The following is a 21,578-nucleotide window of genomic DNA, read 5'->3' as shown; positions in this document are numbered from 1 at the left end:
ATTTTATTTTGTTGTTTTCTTGCGTAAAACCATATTGGTCGATTATTGGCTGTTTCAAGCGTTGTTGCGCTTTGGCACGAGATGCTGCCTTTAGTGTGACGATTAGGTAGGCCTAGGTCACAAGACAACTGGACGCATGAGCCACAGAACTAGTGCCATCTTTTTATTTACCCCAGGGATTTCCGGAGGGGTAGGCTGTAACCTGTGTTCGAGAAATGCATATAATCAAAGACGTAAAGGATATATGTTTAATACTGCATGGGTAGGTTATAACAAGTCTTTTTTTTTTTTTTTACAACCTTTTGGATAGTGCCCGGCCGCGAGGAGGCGCCATCAACCAACGCTTCACAACGTTAACTTTGAGAATGTTTGGTCTCTGTGTTAACTTAGACATGATGTTTTGCGAAACATGTAAGGCGTGTTGGGCGCGTTTACTGATTGTGTAGTCTATATATTTTATATCAGAAACTAAATGTCTGAAAATTAAACCTTGTTACCCCTAATCTGGCATCCTTGGAAAATCCAGGACCCTTTAGACGCCATCTCCATGGAGATTTGGTGGTACACAGGGCGTTTGCTTGGGCGCCATTTTCAAACATCTTTACCGCCTAACCTCAATGCTCTCCTCCAGCAGATTTATTAGTTTGTACGAGTGGAAGACTAACATAGCCAGTGACAGAAAACAAAACCAGACCATAAGCTAAGCAGCCAAAGTGACTCCAACAGTGCCTGCCGTTTTTACTATGTTAGATTGGCAGGTGATGTTGCAAAGGGGCTGACTTTACAACAATCACAAGTTTAAGTTTGCATTGCCTTGGAAGCTAGCTAGGCAGCATAACATATCAGCCCGAGGAATTTCAAGTAAGTGCTATCCTTTGCCACATTCGTTTGGATGAAGAACCAACTGTGTGGAAGCGTGACGAAAAGACAGTTTATACAGCATTCCTTTCTGAGACACCACTGTATCGTGAGTAACCAGTTTCGTGACTAACACATTGAATGCAGACAGTAACGCTAGCTAGCTATCTATGTATGCTAGCTAACAAAGTGACGTTAGACTGCCATGTAAACACAAGCTTATCTGTTAGCTTGTTTGGCAGCCTATGCTAGACATTCTTAGAGGTTGCTAACGTCCCCTTGGGCTAATATATCTGCGCCAAAGTTCGCTAATCAGATCGATTACGTTTAAATTGTCACTTGAGTTACGATTAGCAAGTTAGCCGGTGTTAACTAACTTAGTTAATGCCGTTTTACTCGAATGTGGCGCTGTTGTTAGGGCTAGCTAGAGATGGGTCTGGGCTGTCATTAATTGTTTAGGGGAGGCAAAGTACGATTGAGTAAGTGATGGCGACAGGGTGACGTACATATTGTAAAATGACAAGAGACAAGATTTCACGAGATTAGGTTTTGGCCTAATAACGTTTGCTGCTACAGCAATTAAAGGTATTTAGCCACTTGCTCGCTAACTGTTGAGGTTTTACAAGATGCTGTGTTGACACAACTTCCAACATATTCACAGAAGTGCTGCATTGATTGAGTTGACTGTCCAGTAGCCATGAGTACCACTGCCGAGAGGAAATTTGTCAATCTAAGGAAACGGCTAGATCAGCTTGGATACAGGCAGCCACTGGGAATCGATACCTTGCCTCTGGTTGAGAAACTTTTCAGGTAAGTTATAACTTGCTACTTCACACAGTACCAGGGCTACATGTCTTGCTAATTAGTCAATAAAACGCTGTACTGCAAGGCCACTGGTTTTTTATGGCAGGCTCACAGACAGTAACTATGTGTAATTTTTTTATGTGTAAATGCCGTGGATTGACGTCTCCACAATGTGCCATCCTCATGCAGTTAACAATGTGTTTGCATGTCCATAGAGTGAAGTTAATTGTCTTAAATCTTTCCAAATGACTCACTCTTCTCTCCTAGTGACCTGGTGCACACCACAGAGAGTTTGCGGAATGCCAAGCTCTCTGCTGGCAAGACTGAAAAGGAGAGTCGAAATCTGGACTCTCTTCTGGAGCCCTACAAAACCGAAAATGCACGCCTCGTGCGGGAGAACAATGAGCTTCACCTGGGGCTTCTGAAGCTCAAAGAGGACAAGGACAGGCTCAGTAAAGGTAGTTAACACCGCAACCACTTTCAACAAGAATCAAGCCTACTGTTACAGAATCAGCCGTGGGTCTGACACAGAGCTTCTCCCTCACAGAGCTGAAGGCCTACATAAGAAAGCTCGACCATGAGACGTCAGACCTGAAATTCCTCAACAACCAGTACGTGCACAAGGTGCGCTCTCTGGAGAAGGAGACCATGGTCAAGACCGAACGCATTCAGCAGCTGCAGGAAAAGAACATGCAGGCCGTGGTGCAAACACCAGGTGTGCCTGCCAGCCCTCACAACACAAGCAGCCAAATTCAGCCATTTACTGATGCTTTTCAGCCTCACTGACTCCTCGTGTACTACAACCAGATGCATATAAAGTCAAATAAATGTCCTTGTTAGTACTTTGTGTATGGAATGCTCTGCCAAAAGCTCTATCTCACAGTTAGAAGGGGACTGACTCAAAGCGTTGTGATTGGACAGGAGGAAAGAAGCGAAACATCCCTTTCAGACGGCAGCGGATGCAGATCGACGAGCTCCTGCCGCCCTCCTCGGGCCCCGCCGTAGCAGTGGTGCCGCAGCCTGATGACCCGTACATCGCTGACCTACTGCAGGTTGCTGATGACCGTATCCAGGAACTGCAGCAGGATGTCACCAAGCTCCAGGTAGACCTGGAGAGAATGCAAGCGGGAATTAAGCACCTCAATACTCAGGTATGCAGTTTAACACACTCCACAATATGTTTATAAAATATCCTGAACGATGTAGTACTACTGCCATGTAGTATTATGTAACTAAATGGAATTATAGTCACACACACACACGTACCTACCAGAAATAGTAATTTGGCTGGCCGTTATTTACTACTACTATACTTTAACAGGTGGAGGAGCGGGACAAAGAGATTGAGCGTCTGAATCGTGCCCTGGATGGAGGCCGTCCTTACGATGTCATTTCCCTGGAGTCCCAGAACATCAGCAACGAGAAGCTCATCGCTCACCTCAACCTGCAGGTACCAACTTGGTGTTTATGCACCTTTGCGTACAGTACGTCTGTAAGCTCAGCGCGAACTGGCAGCGGGATGGATTTAAACTTTCAGCTGACACAGAGGGTATTAAGCAGCTTGTTGGCAGCACATGTGAAGCCAGGGCAGCTGAAGCCTCCCCTTTTGCTTATCACACATGGCCTTCTGAGGGCTCATTCAGTGTGCAGTCCAGTGCCACACTCTCAAAGTCCCTGTAATCTCACTACATATGACCCTGTTGGAGCTGTTGGCATAGAGCGCCATCTGGTGGTGGACATCAGTATGGCAGCGGCCCAGGAGATAGAGGCTCAGGTCTGGCTCCTCCTGGCTGCTTGTCAGAGTGGCCTTGTACAAAATACAGAACACCCAGCTGCTCCTAGTGGCAGTAAAAAAGTGCCTTGCATGGTGGCTTCTGCATGAAGGTAGTTGATAAACTAGACTTGCAATATCACTTGCAACACCCCTAACTTACCTAACAGTCTTTTACTTACTGGACACTTCTTCCATCGGCTCTCTTGGCACTTTGTCAGATTGACTAAAATTAGTGCTTTTGCTTACTACAAAAAGTCTCCTTACTTACTGAAGCTTGATTGTGGTTTCTCAGTGGTAAGTCGCTTCGGATAAACATGCAACAGACTGCAGGAAGACTAGCTTGTTTATTACGGCTGTTAGCACTGATAGCTCTCCGTCTCTGCTCTCCCTCGGGGGGCCTTTCAGATAGAGTACCTGCAGGAGTCCAACCGCACCCTGGAGCAGAGAGTGCAGGGTCTCCAGCAGAGGAAGGTGAACGCCAGCACCGAGGCAGCTAACCTGAGCGTGCGCAACCAGGAGCTGTGCCAGGAGCTGACCGAAATAGACCAGCTGGCCCAGCAGCTGGAGAAGGACAAGGAGCTGGTGCTGGAGACGGCCGACATGGAGCTGCAGGACGCCAAGGTAACCTCCTGGGGGCATGGAGTGAAGGAAAGGAGGAAGAGAGTGATTTTTATAATCTTTAGAGTGAATAGATTATAGAAAATAAACACTATATGTAGTCTTTTTATTTTATTTTATTTTTTTAAAAATTTGGTTGGATTTCACAAAATAAGAACAACACACACAATATCAAACGTATGCATCGGTCATCTCTTATTGGATTCCAGATGAGGTAAGGTGTACTGTTCCAAATGCTTTACAAGGGAAATATTGGTTGTCATTTTAAGTACCTTTTTGGCCCATGGTAAACCAAAGCTTACAGTTAAGTTAGAAATGCCCTTGAGAGCCGTCTTCGTCGGCGCAGGGTTTCTCACAGTGTTATTTCAGACTCCACTGTTTTCATTCAAGTGTTAGTTTTTGCCCCTCTCCCGTGGATAAGAGCATTGTGGACAGGTGTACCTGCACCGTATATCCTGCTGACATTTTTCTGTCTCCTCCCTTCAGGATGAGATCCAGAGGCAGCAGGGCGTGATCGAAGACCTGGAGAAAGTCGTCTCCAAGCTGAAGAGGGTACGTCTGTGTCCACCGGCATCGTGCTGCTCAGATGCTGTCATGTTAAATGGTGTGTGAAATGCACCATCTGTCCACACGGGCCGTGTCAACACGAGATATCTCAATAGTATCAGAGGGAAGAGAAGTAAGAGATGAGGATATTGGGATTAAAAGACACTGCACACATATGTGTGTCTTACACTAGCGGTCATATCTGAGGTGAGAATATGATGAAGAAAAGAGCGTGTACCCTTATAGTATTTTATGCTTAAAAAAAACACAGTGGTATATTTATTATCCTATTGATTTATGTTGAATTTTTTTGTCATTTTTTCAGGTAGCATTTGGGTGGAATTCCCCGTTAAAGCATCTTATTGGCTAATCTGAGCGATGGCTTATTTTAACCTCACTTACGGCCCATCTCTGCTGGGCTGACAGTCTGCCGTCTCCTGATTGGCTAACGCGAGCGTTGGCACGGAACCTAAGCGCTGTGATTGGCTGTTGCAGGACTTACAGGAGGGTGGGCACGATAAAGACCGGGTGAGGGACCAGCTGGCCGACACCAGGGAGCAGAACGAGAAGATGGAAGGCTTGCTGAATTTCCTGGAGGAGGAGAAGAGGAGGCTTCAGGACAAACTGGAGAAAATGACCTTTACTGGTGAGCTGGGGAGCCCCACCTGACCTCACCCCACCCCACCCCATGCCCCGGCCATATGTCCTGACACCTGTAGCTGTCTACTGGCCGTGGGTTATTTTGCAGGCGTACTGACTGAAAAAGAAATCAGTTTGCCTATTAATACCAGTTAATTTATAGGAAATCACTGAGGCTTTACCCAGACTTCTGTCCATAGTACAGTTTCCAGGCTCCGCGCTGTGTTACGGATATATGTACTTGGTGAATAAGATTGGGAATATAGGAATGTAAGGACTAGGAGCATACATCATAGCACCCTCTATGTAAATAAGTACAAGTACGTACATATTGTAGCTTCTAGAAGCTTTCTACTATGAGAACATGGAACGCTGGAAGTAATGCTGTTCAGATGAATCCTGGTAATACTTGATATAACATCTAAACAGAGTCACAATGTTGTCTGGTCTGGTCTGGTCTATCTCAGCTGAACTTGGAACTCTCCCTGTGTTAGATTCCATGGTGTCACTGTATTTCACCTTTGGTTGTTGTTTTCTAGGTTCCATCAATTTTCTTTGTTTTGTTCTGGTTCTGTGACCTTCAGCTGTAAAGGCTCTATAAATGAGATTCGTGATGAATAATGTATTATTATTATTATTATTATTATTATTGTTGTTGTTGTTCCCGTCTCCAGAGAAGGAGCTGGTGCTTGAGCTGGAGAGGATGCGCCTGCGCTACGGCGTCTGTGGGAAGGGGAAGGACCGCTCGCCCTCCCGCCTGGACGCCTTCGTCAAAAGCCTGGAGGAGGAGAGGGACTACTACAGGCAGGAAGCCGAGAGGTACCGCCGGACCCGCGGGGGCAGAGGCGGCGGAGGGGGCGGAGGGGCCAGCCACAGCCCCTCCCTCAGCCCGGTCAGGGGAAGAAGCCCCAGAACAAGGGTAGGCTGGCATGAACGGGTAAGAGTCAACTACCCCCCCAAAGGTCATTTAAATACGCACACATGTAGGAAGGCGATATCAAATACAAAAACAGTACTGCAAAAGTGTTTAAAAAAGTGCTTTCTTTACTGTTAGTCATTTGGCAGATGCTTTATTTAAAGTTGTCGTGTGTGTGTGTGTGTGTGTGTGTGTGTGTGTGTGTGTGTGTGTGTGTGTGTCCAGGGGGACAGTGGGGATGCAGACATCTCTCGTGTGGTGAAAGAGAGAGACGACCTGCAGGCTGTCCTTCTGGGCTTTGAGAAACACATGGAGGACATCCAGATGAAGGTCAAAGCGCTGACCTCAGAGAGAGACCAGCTCAGTGCACAGTGCCAACAGGTGAGGGAGGGCCGTTCAAATGCCACCTGGACAAACCAGCTCAGAACATTATTCAGATGTTACATTAGATCTACGTGTGTGTGTGTGTGTGTGTGTGTGTGTGTGTGTAGCTTCAGGAGGAGCTCAGGCGTGCACGGAGAGAGGTAGGTGCCTCTCCTGAGCTGCAGCAGAGGCTGATAGAGGAGAGGGAGCAGGCGGACGCCGAACTCCAGAGGATGACGTCAGAGAGAGAAACTCTCAGGGAGAGACTCAAGGTGGGTCTGGCTGTTGAGGATGTTCACTCAGTCAAATAGAATTAGAGGATCATTTCAATTGGAAGAATTTTTGCATCAATAACCTTAGAAAAATCTACTGGAGACTTTTAATTTTTTTGGCCAATTCAGAGACACTGTGAAGTGTAAAATGTCAAGTGGTCAAAAAAGCATGACAATATCAGCAGTTTCGCTGCCTACAAGTCTGTAAATGATTTCCAAAATCTGACGCGTCTCAAACGCGGGATGAATTCCATTTCACTGTGTAGCTAATCTTTGTGAAATTGTACAGGTTGCCCAGACGACTGCTTTGACAGACAGAGAACAGGAGGAGAGGAGGATATTGGACCTGGAGAGCACCATACAAACCGTAATATATAGTTATACTGTATATATTATATAACTTTATATGCCATGCTGATGTTGCTGTAACATAATCAGTTCTCCTAGCCCATACAGTTAGTAGTGTAAACTGTCCAGCAACAGCCACTGTTCCATACAATACTCAGTACTTGTGTGTGTGTGTGTGTGTGTGTGTGTGTGTGTGTTGCAGCTGGAGCGTGAGCGCATGGACCTGCGTGTTCAGGCGAGTATTCTGAAGCAGAGGGCGGAGACCGTGGAGGCAGAGCTGAGTGCCCGTACCTCCGTCATGGTACAGAGTGCAGAGGAGACCGCTCAGCAGAGGGCTGAGAGTGGGGCGCTCAGGTGTGTGAAAGAGAGAGGTGTGTGGGGGCTCAGGTGTGCGTGTGTGTGTATGAGAGAGGTGGAGGCACTCAGGCGTGTGTGTGTGTGTGTGTGAGAGAGAGAGAGATAGAGCGAGAGGGCTGGGGCCACTCGGTGCATTTCTGTGTGTGTGTTTGTTTGTTTGTGTGTGTGTGTGTGTGTGTGTGTGTGTGTGTGTGTGTTTGTTTGTGTGTGTGTTTGTTTTGTGTGTGTGCGTGTGTTCCTGATTTAAGTAACTAGCAGTGACTTACTTAGGCCATGGTTACAAATATTTTTTTTTAATGCAACTTTTCAGTGATGGGATCTTCTCTTGGTTGTGTTTCATGAGGCCACAAATGACACACATATGTGAACTCTGATCAAATGTGAGATGAAATGCACAAGTCACCACAGACAGCTGTTGTTGAGGAGTGCACAACATAACAGCTGTTATGTGAAGAAGGTGAAGAATAGTAGACAGGAGAAATGGTGACATTAGGTTACTAAGCGATGGCAGTGACTGTGAGGTCAACATGCTAACAGGGACATGTTAAGGTTTAATAATCATATGATATGTATGATCAGAATAGATGCCAGGTAAGTGTCTGTGCTTATATAAACATTCTCTTAGTGTGCATGTATGTATGCCACAAAAATGTGTGTGTGTGTTCTCAGGCTACTGCAGGAGCAGATGGAGCAGTCTCTTTCTGACGTTCAGCACAGGCTGTCAGTGAAAACCAGTGAAGTGCAGGCTGCCCATCAGAAGATCGAGAGACTGGAGGAGCGTATCAGTGAGTGCTATAGCATCACAGATCTGAGCAGTGTCTGCTATCTGTCGTTTGAATTCTTTTTTGGATGTTAAACATGTTTTGTTTGGCCTCATACGTCTTTTTCAAAGTTAAACTAAACAGTGTTCGTTGTGTGGATGTGTGTCTGTGTGTGTGAGCACGTGTGTGTCTGTCTGTCTATCTGTGTGTGTGAGCACGTGTATGTGGATGTATATGCGTGCGTGCGTGCGTGTTGTGTGTGTGTGTCTGTGTGTGTGTGTGTGTGTGTGTGAGCACGTGTGTGTCTCTGTCTGTGTGCGTGTGTGTGCGTGCGTGCGTGTGTGTGTGGCACATGTGTGTGTCCAGGTGATCTCAGTCACCAGGGTTCGTCTGTGAAGGATGACGTGAGTGTGCTGCAGACAGCGCTGGCAGCTCTGGACCGGGAGAAGGACGCGCTGCAGGACACCGTGGACCAGAAGACTGAGACCATGGCTCTGCTGCAGGAGGACCTGCACAGCAAGGTATGGGCCCAAGGAGGCGCACATATGCAGAGTGTGTGCTCTGTACTATACTCTAAGTCCCTTTGGATAAAAGGGTCTGCTTCATATATGTATATGGTGTGTGTGTGTGTGTGTGTGTGTGTGTGTGTGTGTGTGTGTGTGTATGTATGTACTGTATGTGTGTGTGTGTGTGTGTGTGTGTGTGTGTGTGTGTGTGTATGTATGTACTGTATGTGTGTGTGTGTGTGTGTGTGTATGTATGTATCTGTATATGTGTGTATATATATATTAAAATGCTTCCTTGTGGTACAGCATGAATAACAATTTGGATATTACCACACCGTGCTGAATGGTGTTTTTTTTTTTTCCTGAAGTAATTGCTCTGTTTTTCTACTCCTGCAGGACAAGACCTTAAAGGAAGTGAGACTAACTGTTACGGATATGGAGAACTCATTAGAGTAAGTGTGTATATTATTATATTATATTTATATATTATATTATTATTATACAGACTATCATTTCTCCTGTTATTTCTCCAAAGGATAAACAAATACATGTCACAATACTTAGGACATCAAATGTGTGATTTGTGCACTTAAGTTCAGGGACAGGAACTCGAAAAACATTAACAAATGGCTGCAGAAATGTAGAAATTTAGGTCCTGACCATGGCCGCTATTTAGGAAGTGAAGAACATGATTTGGCAACATTAAACCACAACTCCGTGTGTGTGTGTGTTTGTAATCCCTTCAGCCAGCTGAAGGGGGCGCTGAACAGCCGTGAGCGGGAGATTGGCAGCCTGCGCAGGCAGCTGGACTCGGCTCAGGAGGAGCTGGCAGCAGTGGGCCGAGACCGAGAGGTGGCCCTGAGAGAGAACCGGAGACTACAGGACGACCTGGCCACCATGGTCAGAGAGAACCAGGTCTGCAGGCTGTGGAACGCCATCTCACAATCAAACATGCAAACACACACACACACACACACACACACACACACACACACCCGTGTATATATACACCTGAGATCGCCCTGAGAGTATAGGTGACTCAGGGGCCTCATCTTTAAGATTCCTTGCTAAAACATTCCATATACACAAACCTTTAGGGCTCCCCCGGTCATGGAAGTCCTGGAAAAGTCATGGAAATATAAAATCCTATTTTCCTGGAATCCTGGAAAAGTGATTAAGCTCAGTAAATTGAAAGTAAGGTTTGGAAAGTTGACATGTAGGTGTATTGAAATGAATACTTGGAGAGCGTTTTATTGTGCGATTTTCTGCAGCATGATCGTGTTTCCTCTTGAATCGACCTAGTGTATTTTATTTCAATAATTAGGCCCAACCTGTGGAGTAAAGTACGCAATGTTGTGTATTTGTAGGTTGGGAAAGGTTATGGACATTTCATTAAGGGTGCTCGAGTAGTCATGGAAACATTTTGAAATGTTGTCAATGAAAATAGATGGGAAGCCTGAACCTTTAGAATCTTAAGTATGCATGAAAATGTTCTAATTTATAAAACTGTGCATTGCACACCTGTACGCAGTTGTCTCGTTATGAATACCAACCTGCAGTGAATTGTGACTCCAAAAATGGCCAGTGCCAAATGGACCATGAGTATGCTAACGTTTATAACGAGCCTTTGTTACATAATTGTTGAGGGAAAGATAGAGACCTCAAACCCCCGTTTACGCAACTGTTTTGTGGGTAGCAACCTTGGTAATTAAGGCCCCAAGTCGGTATGCTTGTGTTAAAGCACCCTCTCTGTGCCAATGTATTTGTGCCTCTCTCTCTCTCTGTGTGTCACCATGACCAGAGAGAAGCAGGTAGTAATGAACCACAGGAAATAATGAGTCACACAGGAAATAAGTCATCACCTGAAGCCCTGTGCACCTGCCTGCCGCCCCCTCTAATTGCTGTGTGTTCTGTTCTGTTCTGTTCTGTGTTCTGTTCTGTTCTGTTCCGCTCTGTGTTGCTCAGGCTGTGCATGCTGAGATGGAGGAGGCCTACCATGAGAAGGACGAGCTGAAGATGAGGGTCCAGTCCTACATCTCGGAGGTGGCCCGCATAGAGAACCTCATGGCTGCCAAAGTAAGATCACGAGTTACCAAAAAAAACAACAACTTTATTTTCAGCTGTTAACTTCTGTGAAAGAGACTGCACCTGCACACTGGTATGATTTAGTGCTGTGTTTCTTTGTAACTTTAATGACCTTGTGCAGAAAAAGTATGAACAGTAGCTTTCATTTTGAAATGGACAAGGCTGAGTGTTCACAGTCACAGAGGGAAGAGGGAGCTCTCGGCAGGGGAAAAGTAGGCCTTATTTTATGGTTTCAATTCTGGAGAATTTGGATGGCAACTTAATGACCATGGGTAATAGTTGTGTGAAGAAATTTAATTTAATTTAAGGACCGAAGAGCGCAAATGTTTTTTGATGTCTCGGTTAATTTCAATGTTCATTGTTGTTGAGGCTGTGTGAAAAAACTGGATTGGATTTAAGGACCGAAGAGCGCAAATGTGTTTTGATGTCTCCGTTCATGTCCCCAGTCCCTTACCCCCTCACCAGCGGTGACGGCTAGCTGACAGTGATGCTGCGGGTTGTGTTCTCACTAGCGGTGACGGCTAGCTGACAGTGATGTTGTGGGTTGTGTTCTCACTAGCGGTGACGGCTAGCTGACAGTGATGTTGTGGGTTGTGTTCTCACTAGCGGTGACGGCTAGCTGACAGTGATGTTGTGGGTTGTGTTCTCACTAGCGGTGACGGCTAGCTGACAGTGATGTTGTGGGTTGTGTTCTCACTAGCGGTGACGGCTAGCTGACAGTGATGTGGTGGGTTGTGTTCTCACTAGCGGTGACGGCTAGCTGACAGTGATGTTGCGGGTTGTTGTGTTCCAGGAGCTGGAGAGCCGTGAGATGCTGGAGCGGTTCCGCATGGCCCACTCGCAGGTGGAGGCGCGGGAGTCACAGCTGCAGCAGGCCGAGGGCGTCACCAACTCCATCCGCCTGGAGCTGCTCTCCGCTGACACGGAGCGCAGGCACCTCCGTGAGAGAGTGGGCCACCAGGAGAGGGAGATACAAGAGGTGAGGAGGGAGGGATGGAGGGAGGGAGGGAGAGAGGGAGAGAGGGAGGGAGAGAGAGATAACTACTGAGCATACTAAGAGAATGTGAAAAGGGAAGACCCAGGATTGCTTTGCCAGTGGAAATGGTGTGGATGGTGTGTCCAATATAGTTCTGATGTACTGTCTCAGGGAATATGAATGTATTTCTTTTCCTTCAATCACATTTTCAAATGGACTGTTGACAACATGAACCTCCATAGCATTCTTGACACCCCTTCAAAGTAAACCCACATATCAATACTATCAAGACATAAATCTAAAAATCTGTATAAACACAATGTAGCTTTAACCTCCGAGCCGTGTTCAAATGCTGGTGGTGTTTGTCGTGTGTCCTCCTCCTCCCCCCTCCCCCGCAGCACATGAGCGCCCTGCAGGCGTACGAGGCTCAGGTGTCGTCTGTGGCGCGGGGCATGTCCCGCCTGGAGGAGGAGCTACAGGCGACGCGGGGGGAGAAGGCCAACGTGTTGGGCGACCTGGCCGCCGTCAGGGAGCTCTGCGTCAAGCTGGACTCCGGCAAGGAGCTCACCGCACGCCACCTCACCGGCAAGAGCATGGAGCTGGAGAGGGTGAGACATGCTCACACACACACAAACACACACAAACACACACGGCATTCTGTCTACAATTGGATAGATACACACTAACACACACACTCACTCATGTACTGTTGTGTAGTCATACATCTACAAACACATTCTGTGCTGAACGTACCCATTGAGCTTCAGAGATAAAGTAGAGCTGTTTAAAAAGCAGTTTAAAATGAATGTAGACCACAGTCATGTAAATGTGTACACACACACACACACACACACACACACACACACACACACACACACACAATCCATTTTCCATTCACACACACAACCACTGTAGACTGCAGTCTTCAAAGACTCACATACGGAGCTGTGCAGTGTTGTGGTATTCTCTGAAGGCCATAAATGTCCTTGACCTCCGTGACCTTTGACCTCAGGTGCTGGGGGAGCTGGAGGACGTGCGCTCCGAGGCGGAACTCCTGAAGAAGCAGCTGGTCAGCGAGCGGCTGAGCGTGCGCAACCTGGAGACGCTGCTCTCCACCACCCGGCAGAAGGAGTTCCAGACGCACCTGAGCAGCAGCGAGAGGGAGAACGAGCTCAAGGTGCTCAAGGACCGGCTGGCCCTCGCCGACAGCAAGACGTAAGAGAGGGAACGGGAGGGGTAAAGATGGTGGGGTAAAGGGGTTAGGGCGGGGGGCAGAGGGACTAGTGTGGTAAAACAGGAGCGGCCAGTGGTTCTTAAACCTTTGGTTCTCAGATTCTGATGTTCTTATCCACTTGCACAGATATGCACCGGGGCCCCCTGCTTCTCTTTGTGTCCTGGTTAAAGCCGGCATAGAAATAGAATAGAATAGCCTTTATTGTCATTGTATAGCTCTGCAAACAACCAAAATAGGAGCACTGCTCCTGATGGCAGATTAAGAAATATACAGGCAAACAAGCAACATCTAAAACAAAAACACAGACCCTATCTAATTATAAAAGTGCAGTGGTATGGTATGAATGTGACTCCACTGCAACCGCATGCCCGTGTTCCGTGCAGGTGTGCTGTGGTGCATCTCTTTTTAGACCGTTATCAACGACACAAGTGCTGATGTTGCCGATACTCAAGTAGCCCCAAGAAGGCCGGTTTTATTGCTTCCCTAAACAGCACAACAGGCTTCAGCCAAACCAACGTAATTGCAAAAAGGTTTTCTAATGATAAATTAGCCTTTTTACATTAACATTTGAACATTTTAGGATTAGATAACATAATGTGCTATTGAATCACAGGACTGATGGTGGCAGCATTTGAGCCTTTGACGCCTATGTAGGTATTACATTCAAAATGAACCATTTTCAGCTGGAATAGTCATTTACAACAGAAACAATGTCTGCACTGTATTTCTGATCAGTTTTAGGTGATTTGAATAGAAAAACTTTTGATTTTCTTTCTTTCAAAAACAAGGACATTTCTTAAGTGATTCCAAACTTTTGAACGGTACTGCAGGTTTCTCAAAGACTTGGGGAGACTTCAAAAACGGATAGAGAAGAGAAAGGGAGAGGGAGGGAGAGAGAGAGAGAGAGAGGGAGAGAACGAACATCTATTGAGAGGATTAGCTACAATGGAGGGATGGATATCAAGGCACCATATTTCGGATGTCTCTCCCCACACACCAAAATAGCAGCGATGTGGTGGGAGGAGGAGAGGAAGACTTGTGCATCTGTGCATCTCTGTGTTTAAAAGGTCGTCTTTTGTGCGCATAATTACAGAGAGTAGTGCGCATATAGCTGTATTGGATGTAATCCCAGTGGGGTGAAATAACATGTGCGCTCTAGACAGAAATGGCAAATGCTTATGTTGCTATGGTGACATACCTGTGGTCTAAGCAGTACCCTCAACCAACTTAAAGTTGTTATTGGAAGCGATGACCGAGTAGTATGATCAGACCAGGAGTCCTAGATCATATCTCGGAGTAACCCTGCAGCACACATATGGACCAGTACTGCAGAAGGAATGCAGTTCATTCCCAGCGTTCTGCAAAGCTGCTGTGGTGATGATACTCATTAGTTTTTACAATCTTCGTTCCATTTTTGATAGTCCATAATGATAGTCTGTCATCATGAGGTGCTGAGTAGGGCGACACTGATAAACAATGCTTTGCTGACCAACTTATCATGTTTTCTCTTAGTAAACCTTTTGTAGACGGTCGTAGAAAGGTTATTGGTGAGTTCTATTTGAGTGGTAGTCTCAGAGGTGTAAGCCTGTGTGTGTGTGTGTGTGTGTGTGTGAGAGCAGGGTGGGACATGCCAGGGAAGTCTCTCAGCTCCGAGGTAAAGTGTCCCAGCTGCAGACGGAGATGGACATTCTGAAGAGACAGCTGACCACCGAGCGATTTGAGAGGTTCGTTTCCCAGGAAGCCCTTCTGCCTTACCCACAATCCATCTCGCCACTCTTCTGGACCGGTTTTGTCCATCGCTTAATATTCACTTCAGTATGTATGTTCATTTATTATTCTTCATGTAAGTAACACTCACTCCTCCTGACCTCCAGGGAGAGGGCGGTCCAGGAGATGCGTAGGCAAGGCGTGTCCTTCTCCTCCCTGAGAAGCTCCTCCCCTTTAAGTACCTCACTGAGTCCACGCCCACTCTCCCCTGAGCGATCCATCCTCCGCACGCCTGAACGAGCTGCAGACAAGCCCCCAGACAAGTAAGCCAACCCCCCCCCCCCCCCCCTACACATCCACAGACACCAGAGGAGGCTGTCGTAAAACTCCAGGATTGTTCTTGCTGACAGATTTCAGAGATTTTGGAATCAGTTTGGATAATCTAGATCCTAGAACACACTCAGAATAAGCATAGCACACAAAGAACCCAATGAACTAAGTAATCGCATTTTTCGCCTCTTTTCTCAGAAGTGTGAGCTTCAAAGAGTGAAAACCAGGGACCAAACCTCAGGAAATGAAGGGGAAGTTAAATGTATACTTGAATGTGAAACTGAAGCCTTCTGAAGCAGTTCTCCCTCAAAGCCATTATAAGTCCATCCAAATACGGGAGGGACATTCTGGTGGCCAACCAAAACCCACTCCTGAGGTGATGGAGGCCTCTCTTCTCTCAGCTCAGCTCTGTGGGAGGTGCAGTGGCTCAATCATGCTGTGTGCCTACTAGAGCCCATCACTTTTGCACATGAATGTCAAATTATGTATGAATTATGTATGTTTGTTTGTTTGAAGGAATATCTTTCACCGCACTGTCACTAATTGTCTACCGCGATGTTAATATGTGTATTTTTTTTACAAGAATCTTATATTTGTACGATTTTATTCGCACTGTAAAAATGTCTGACTTAAGTGAACTGATCCTTGTATTTTGGGGTCTTGCTTTTAATGATACTACACATGTGGCTACTGTGCATAATAATAATACGACAAATCTAACAAATCTGTTGCTGTCCTTTATGCCACGGCAGGTTATATCAAACTGAAGCACTGAGCTGAATACTTAAGAATTGCTCTCCTGTGGTAATGTGTTTTATTGTGAAGTGGTTCAGTGGATTGTCTTGATTAATTTATTCTCTGTGAATAAAAGCGTGCTTTGTTTCTCGTAGCCTCTCTGCTTTTATGATGAAACCATTTTGGCTTACGAAACAGCTAATGCTATTTCTTCACAATCACCTAACGCAGACGTTTCATGAAAAAGGAAAAGGCTTCGTCAGGCGAATCTAATTTCTGCTGATTATAAAGGACTCTATGGGCCTGGTTGGCTACGACACTAGTGTTTGGGTATTTCCTCGAGGAGGGACTGCCAGTTCTTGCGAAACGCATTCCACATGAATGCTATTGGTGCGATAGTGAGGTCAGACTGACGAGCCAAGGCTGGTCCTCGTGTTATTTTCTCCCAAATGAGCTGCCTGCCTCTTGGGGGCCTTCTTGAGTTGCATTGGCAGGTTTAGAAACGGCTCCTCTATCCCAGAGATTTTGTTTTTGCAAGCGACACTGGGTGGCAATGAAACACTTCCTCATTAAAATCGTGAAGTAGTTTGTTTATTCATTCGGCTCCAATAAACTTGTCATAGATAACATCGGTCTGATTCAGGAATGTGTTTATTGGATTTCTCTTCCTGTGTGCGTGAATATGTGGTAGAACAGTGGAGTGTGTCTTGGGTACCGGCTGGCAGTAGAGGTGTATGGAGTGCTGGGTGTGTGTGACTCGCTCTTCACAGCAGGTGTTGGGAACCGGTCCACTGGTGGAGCCAATTTAAATAAGGAAGGATTCTACCATAGAAAGGATGTGATTGGCTGCCAAAATATGAACTCGTATCAAGCCAATAAAATCACATCTATGATCCTCAAAAGAGCTTTTTAAGTCCATTGACAGCTTCAGTAGAGTATACAGTTGAGTTAAGGCTTGACTTTTGTTAAGTTACAACATTTACAATATTAATTGCCACTGCAAGATCAGAAACCAAGAGCTCATTTGCATTGCTGAGTATTCTGTGTTCTCTGTAGCCAGCCAGAGAAAAGTGCTCTTACCTGCAGCAACAGCTGCAAGTGGTATATACCAACTTCCTTTTTCAGATGAGTTGCATAGTTTTTAAGTTTCCTCGATACTGTACATACTAAAGCTGTCTCGATGCAAACTAGGCGGAAGACGGGGGATTAAAGCTGCTGTGAACAATATTACATAAAACCTTACACCATCTGTTCTCACACCCTGTAATAGACAATACTAAAACAGGCAAAAAGCACTTCAATCAGAAAATACAGTATTCTCGCCTGAAACAATGTCGAAGATTTCACAGTGGTGATCAGTGTCTACCAGTTATCTTGAGTGTGCTCAACACATTAAAGGGACATGATGGATTTCTATGATGGTTGTCTAGGAGAAGTCAGCAGGAACTGCTAACATTGCTTACAGCAGCTTTAAAAAAATTAAATAAAATGGCATGCCACCACCATGACAGTCATGTGTTGAGTTCTCTTCACTCATCCTTTCAAACATCCATCCCACTGAGTACTCTCAACTTTAAGTTGTTATTCTAAGTATAGACCGAATAGTATGATGATGGTTTAGTAAAATATGGCGTGTATCCACCTAATCAGGTCTAGACCTGCTTCAGGGTGGGCTACCACCTGGTCCAGATCCAAGGGTGGTTTTAAGGGTTCCCCTCTAATTGTTGGGGTCCTTGAACAGTGTCAAAGATGGTGAAAATCTCCTTTTGCCATTGCAGTTGAGTCTGCCTTATTCCCTGTTCGCATAGTGGTTTCAACCTCATCCAAACCACATCCTGTCAGTTTCCCGATCCTTTCTTTACATGAACTAATATAATGGGGGAGTGTAACAGGGCTACATATTTAAATAGCACCTGAAAATAACATTTATAAAAGTCTGTTCTCCCTGCTTTAGTGTCTGCAGTGTTCTGCGGTTGTGTTGGGGAGGGAGTATCCAAAAAGCGAGAAATCTAAAATGTACTTGGGCAGCAGCTCTCGCAGCAGCTTCTGCGGTACGCTGCACAGGTAGTAATGCAACGTCTCTTTGGTGACCGGCTTGTACCAGGACTGGCGCTCTGGGAACTGCAGGTGTGGCGCCGCGCCCACCTTTTCTAGGACATGTGCGGCATCGGCCTCCAACCGCTCGTACGACCCAATGAAGTCGTAGGTTACGGCACACGGCTGGCACAGGTTGTACATGGGCATCCAGTGTTCGTTCATGCGGTCCGAGTCCTCGTCCAACAGGTAGCGCACGAACTCCGTGAACGTCACGTCGTCCCCGGCGATGTTCGTGTCTTTGGCGTGGCCCTTGCGGTAGCGCCGGACGATCTCGGCGCCGTACTTCTTCTGGTAGGACTCGATCTCGCCGAACTTGTTGCGGTAGGCCGAGAGCAGGCGCGCCATGGGGTCGCGCACGAACATGAACTTGTAGTAGTGGCGCAGGCGGTGCCGGATCTGCTCCGGCTGCAGGTCGGACAGGAAGAGGAGGTCGGCGCGGTGGTCCATCTTCCCCTTGGCATCCACCCCGGGCAGGGCGCCACTCAGCACCTTCAGCATGCGCTTCCAGTTGGAGCAGGCCACCTTGGGCACGTAGCAGTAGAGGAATCGGTGCTCCTCGCTCACCAGGATGTGCTGCAGCAGCGTCTTCCGCTGGAAGGCGCTCAGCGACCACACGTTGTGGGGCATGTTCTTCTGGCCGCACATGGAGCGGATGGTGCGGTTACGGATCTCCTGCAGAATCTGAGAGAGAAGTTGGGGAACAGTGGTTACTTGATCTGCTGGTTTCAAATGGCCACTAGGGGGGGGGGGGGCGTCATTTAGGCCTATTACAGTGTAACTGCACCCTTACATGTGTTTTTTTAGCTGTAATCTACATTATATGACTGTACTGTGATGAAACACATCAATACTGGTGTTAATATTGACAACATTTGCATTTTTATGAAAATCTGCATTTTATGGGTCGAAAATGGCTCAACACACCATCTACTGTATAAAATCCTCCTGAACCTTGCCATGGTGATGCTGACGTAGAGTCAACTGTTTGGGACTAATATACATGATGAAATGGGCGGCCCACCTCCCCGAGTCCCCACCTGTTAGTGTGAATCTCATTTTCCTTTGGTGATCAGGTGATCATTCGCAGGAGTTCCCAGCGTCTTGCCCACTTTTTAGTTTTTTTTTCAAAATTATGTAGTTATACTTTAAAGGAAACATTTACATAAGCATACACATTTAATTTATATATGACTATGCTAATTGTAAATATGATTCTTTATTACAATCCAATACAAGTTATTTTGTGTATTAAGCAGTAGGTACTATTGTTTCAGGTGATCAGTAGCAGGTCATTTTTAGGCTACTATGAAAGCACATTCTCATCCAGTCTCAAACTCAACAAGGACAAACATGGGATGGGTTTCATGGGATATAAATAGTCATCTAACGAAAAAAAAAAGCCTCCACTGGCCATCTGATGGAAACAGCCCAACACCAATGTGGTGCCCATATGTGTTTTTAAATCATTCCAGGTGAGGCTCTCCACTCCAGGGCACATGTGCAGACAGTGTTAAGGGCCAGTGGCACACAGAACCATTTCTACCTTTCAGTCGGTCACTCGGTCAATGGCAGCTGAGTGAGACTGCCAAGTAGGCATACAGAATGCCTGAATGACTTGCAACTTGCAGTCAATGTTTAGACTAAACGTGACGATGCAGTTCTGCGACAAGTTACGTCACAATATTTTGGTACATTCCATGCATCTTGGTACTTTGTTTTAAGTGTTTGTCAGGGGGCCAGAGAAACGTAAACAAATGCTGTCAAATACGTGAACCAGAGGAGCAAAATGCATAAGAAGACTGGGGAAACTATTTTCAGCATACCCAACTGTTTTCATTCTGAAAGCCTTTCATGACAAAAACTATATATTGCCTCTTTAAAAGACTAGCCTAATTTCATTATGACAGTAGGCCATCACGGTAGAGTTATGCACACCATATGATATGAAGCATAGCCATGCCCTGCTGTTCTCCAGGTACGAGCCATAATGTTAAACTTATGAGGTTTTATAGGAGTATTAAAATCACATTGTTTGTGGGTAGGCCATGTCAGCTCAATATAAACAAAATTTGGTTTACATTTAGGCCAACATTTTGTCATAAGATATCAAAAACGTCTTTTTGTATTGGATAAAATGGACACTTTATTGTCTGGTCCAACATCGAGTATGCCTACATTTAAAGATACAGTGAGTAGTTTTAGTTGCTTCTGGGTTTTTTTTCTGTTTTTTTGTGTTTGTTTACATTTACATCGAAAACTAATATCCACTAATATATTACACTCCAAAGTATCAACATGCATAGAAGACACTTGGCATCTTCCACCAAACTCTCAATGTAGCCAGACTAAATAAAGAAGAACTTTCATGTGAACTGTTCACATTCGAGCTGTTCTTCCCTCAGTTAATAGTGTATAGTGTAATAGTATGTTCTGAGAATTTGGGGATTTGCCTGGATTACCTTGAGTGCTGTAAATCCATACAAACTGGCTAAAACTCTATGAAGGCTCACATACCGTGGTATACAGGCACTTATTTACATAACAAAGAAAGAGCATCATTTAAATTAAAGAAAAAAAACACTAGACCATCTATCGGCACCTTGTTGTCATTTAACCTTCCCACCCGAACATGTTGAAAAAGATGTGCAAGTCAAAACGTGTCCACAAAGCCTACATGTCAATCATTTCACACAAGCCAACTTTCACTGTGCGCTCTTTAAACAACAGTAGACGTACTAATATTACTGAGAAGGACTCAAAAGTAATTAACTAGAGCAAAAAAGCAAACAGCATTTTGGGGAATTCACTTAGGAAAATGGGCTCACTTGAGATTCCACGTCCACAGTTGAATCATGATGCCTCACTTGCTGGAGATAGTTTGCATTCTTGCCGTTCCCCCGCGGTGGCGGTGTCTCCATATTATTCAACATTCCTTTCTCTATCATCAGCAGAAGGCCTCCGGACGCCACGATAACGGCGAACGTCAAGACTGATGGCAAGACCGCTGAACTCCGGCGTTGAGACGTCGCACTCACTACTGGTCTAAAGTTTATAACCGAGCTTCCTCGAGGCCCGCCGACCCCCTTCTTTACAAACTCCTGCTTACGGGCCGGCATCTTGGTATAAGCCTATCGCTTATTATCCTGATATACTGTCTTCTTCGGAAACAAAGGAAATAGCTATGTTAAAACACTTCCATAACGTTCACTCCGCCGGCCAACTTTATCGTTGCATTTCAAGGGGGTTTCAGAAGAAACACTGACAAAAGATGCATTGTGGGATTTGTAGTGTGAATGCATTTTTAAGCTTTCTTGGTGGGAGGAGACGCGGACGTACCCTGCCTACTGAACCCAATCTAGTCAGCCAAATCGCACGAAGTTCTGGCTTGACATCTCATCACTCGAACACGTTACGGAGTAGGTTAATAGACTGTACTGTGTATTGTGTATAATTATCTGTAAATATTCTAGTGACAAGAACAAAGTGTCCTTAAAATCTAATAACATTCCAATAGCCTGATCAAATTGCAACTTCACGAAAGCTTATATCAAGAAAACTTTTCAAACATAATACCAGATACTAACCTAGCCTAGAGGCATCATTATTTTTAAATTCTATATCCATATTTTGTGTAAAAAAAAAAGCCATCAAC

The 21,578-nt window shown here is 45.6% G+C and overlaps 2 protein-coding genes across 4 annotated transcripts; one reads left to right on the top strand and one right to left on the bottom strand.

Moving 5' to 3' along the window:
• Window positions 1-573: 573 nt before the first annotated feature.
• On the top strand, window positions 574-15,983 carry cep135 (centrosomal protein 135). Of its 3 annotated transcripts, none has more exons than XM_012821868.3 (25): window positions 574-967; window positions 1,520-1,668; window positions 1,930-2,120; window positions 2,210-2,377; window positions 2,584-2,813; window positions 2,984-3,112; window positions 3,842-4,057; window positions 4,541-4,606; window positions 5,096-5,246; window positions 5,914-6,176; window positions 6,381-6,536; window positions 6,647-6,790; window positions 7,080-7,157; window positions 7,341-7,492; window positions 8,165-8,280; window positions 8,623-8,777; window positions 9,159-9,214; window positions 9,509-9,677; window positions 10,728-10,838; window positions 11,641-11,826; window positions 12,222-12,431; window positions 12,836-13,038; window positions 14,677-14,781; window positions 14,932-15,087; window positions 15,293-15,983. In XM_012821868.3, exons 2-25 carry the CDS (start codon window positions 1,556-1,558, stop codon window positions 15,312-15,314), a joined length of 3,546 nt encoding a protein of 1,181 aa, XP_012677322.2. In that variant the 5' UTR covers window positions 574-967; window positions 1,520-1,555; the 3' UTR covers window positions 15,315-15,983. The 3 variants fall into 3 exon arrangements, with proteins under 3 accessions (XP_012677322.2, XP_031430250.1, XP_031430251.1); XM_031574390.2 differs by having other exon boundaries at window positions 574-1,443; XM_031574391.2 differs by lacking the exons at window positions 574-967; window positions 15,293-15,983 and having other exon boundaries at window positions 1,538-1,668; window positions 14,932-15,091.
• A 415-nt stretch (window positions 15,984-16,398) lies between these two features.
• Window positions 16,399-21,549, bottom strand: chst14 (carbohydrate (N-acetylgalactosamine 4-0) sulfotransferase 14). The gene is made up of 2 exons (XM_012821624.2): window positions 20,752-21,549; window positions 16,399-18,607 (listed from the first exon to the last, which is right to left on the bottom strand). Exons 1-2 carry the CDS (start codon window positions 21,040-21,042, stop codon window positions 17,780-17,782), a joined length of 1,119 nt encoding a protein of 372 aa, XP_012677078.1. The 5' UTR covers window positions 21,043-21,549; the 3' UTR covers window positions 16,399-17,779.
• Between the last annotated feature and the right edge of the window lie 29 nt (window positions 21,550-21,578).

The sequence above is a fragment of the Clupea harengus genome, chromosome 10, assembly GCF_900700415.2.
Source record: "Clupea harengus chromosome 10, Ch_v2.0.2, whole genome shotgun sequence".
Lineage (NCBI taxonomy): Eukaryota > Metazoa > Chordata > Actinopteri > Clupeiformes > Clupeidae > Clupea > Clupea harengus.
Note: the sequence above shows the minus strand (reverse complement) of the source record. Positions and strands in the feature narration are given on the sequence as shown.

Excerpts from the sequence above, each read along its gene's own strand:
- chst14 (XM_012821624.2), bottom strand. The coding sequence starts at position 21,042 with ATGCCGGCCCGTAAGCAGGAGTTTGTAAAGAAGGGGGTCGGCGGGCCT. Across the intron at positions 18,608-20,751 it reads CTGTGGACGTGGAATCTCAA|ATTCTGCAGGAGATCCGTAA; the intron begins GTGAGCCCATTT and ends CTTCTCTCTCAG.
- cep135 (XM_012821868.3), top strand. The coding sequence starts at position 1,556 with ATGAGTACCACTGCCGAGAGGAAATTTGTCAATCTAAGGAAACGGCTA. Across the intron at positions 2,121-2,209 it reads CAAGGACAGGCTCAGTAAAG|AGCTGAAGGCCTACATAAGA; the intron begins GTAGTTAACACC and ends TCTCCCTCACAG. Across the intron at positions 14,782-14,931 it reads ACCACCGAGCGATTTGAGAG|GGAGAGGGCGGTCCAGGAGA; the intron begins GTTCGTTTCCCA and ends CCTGACCTCCAG.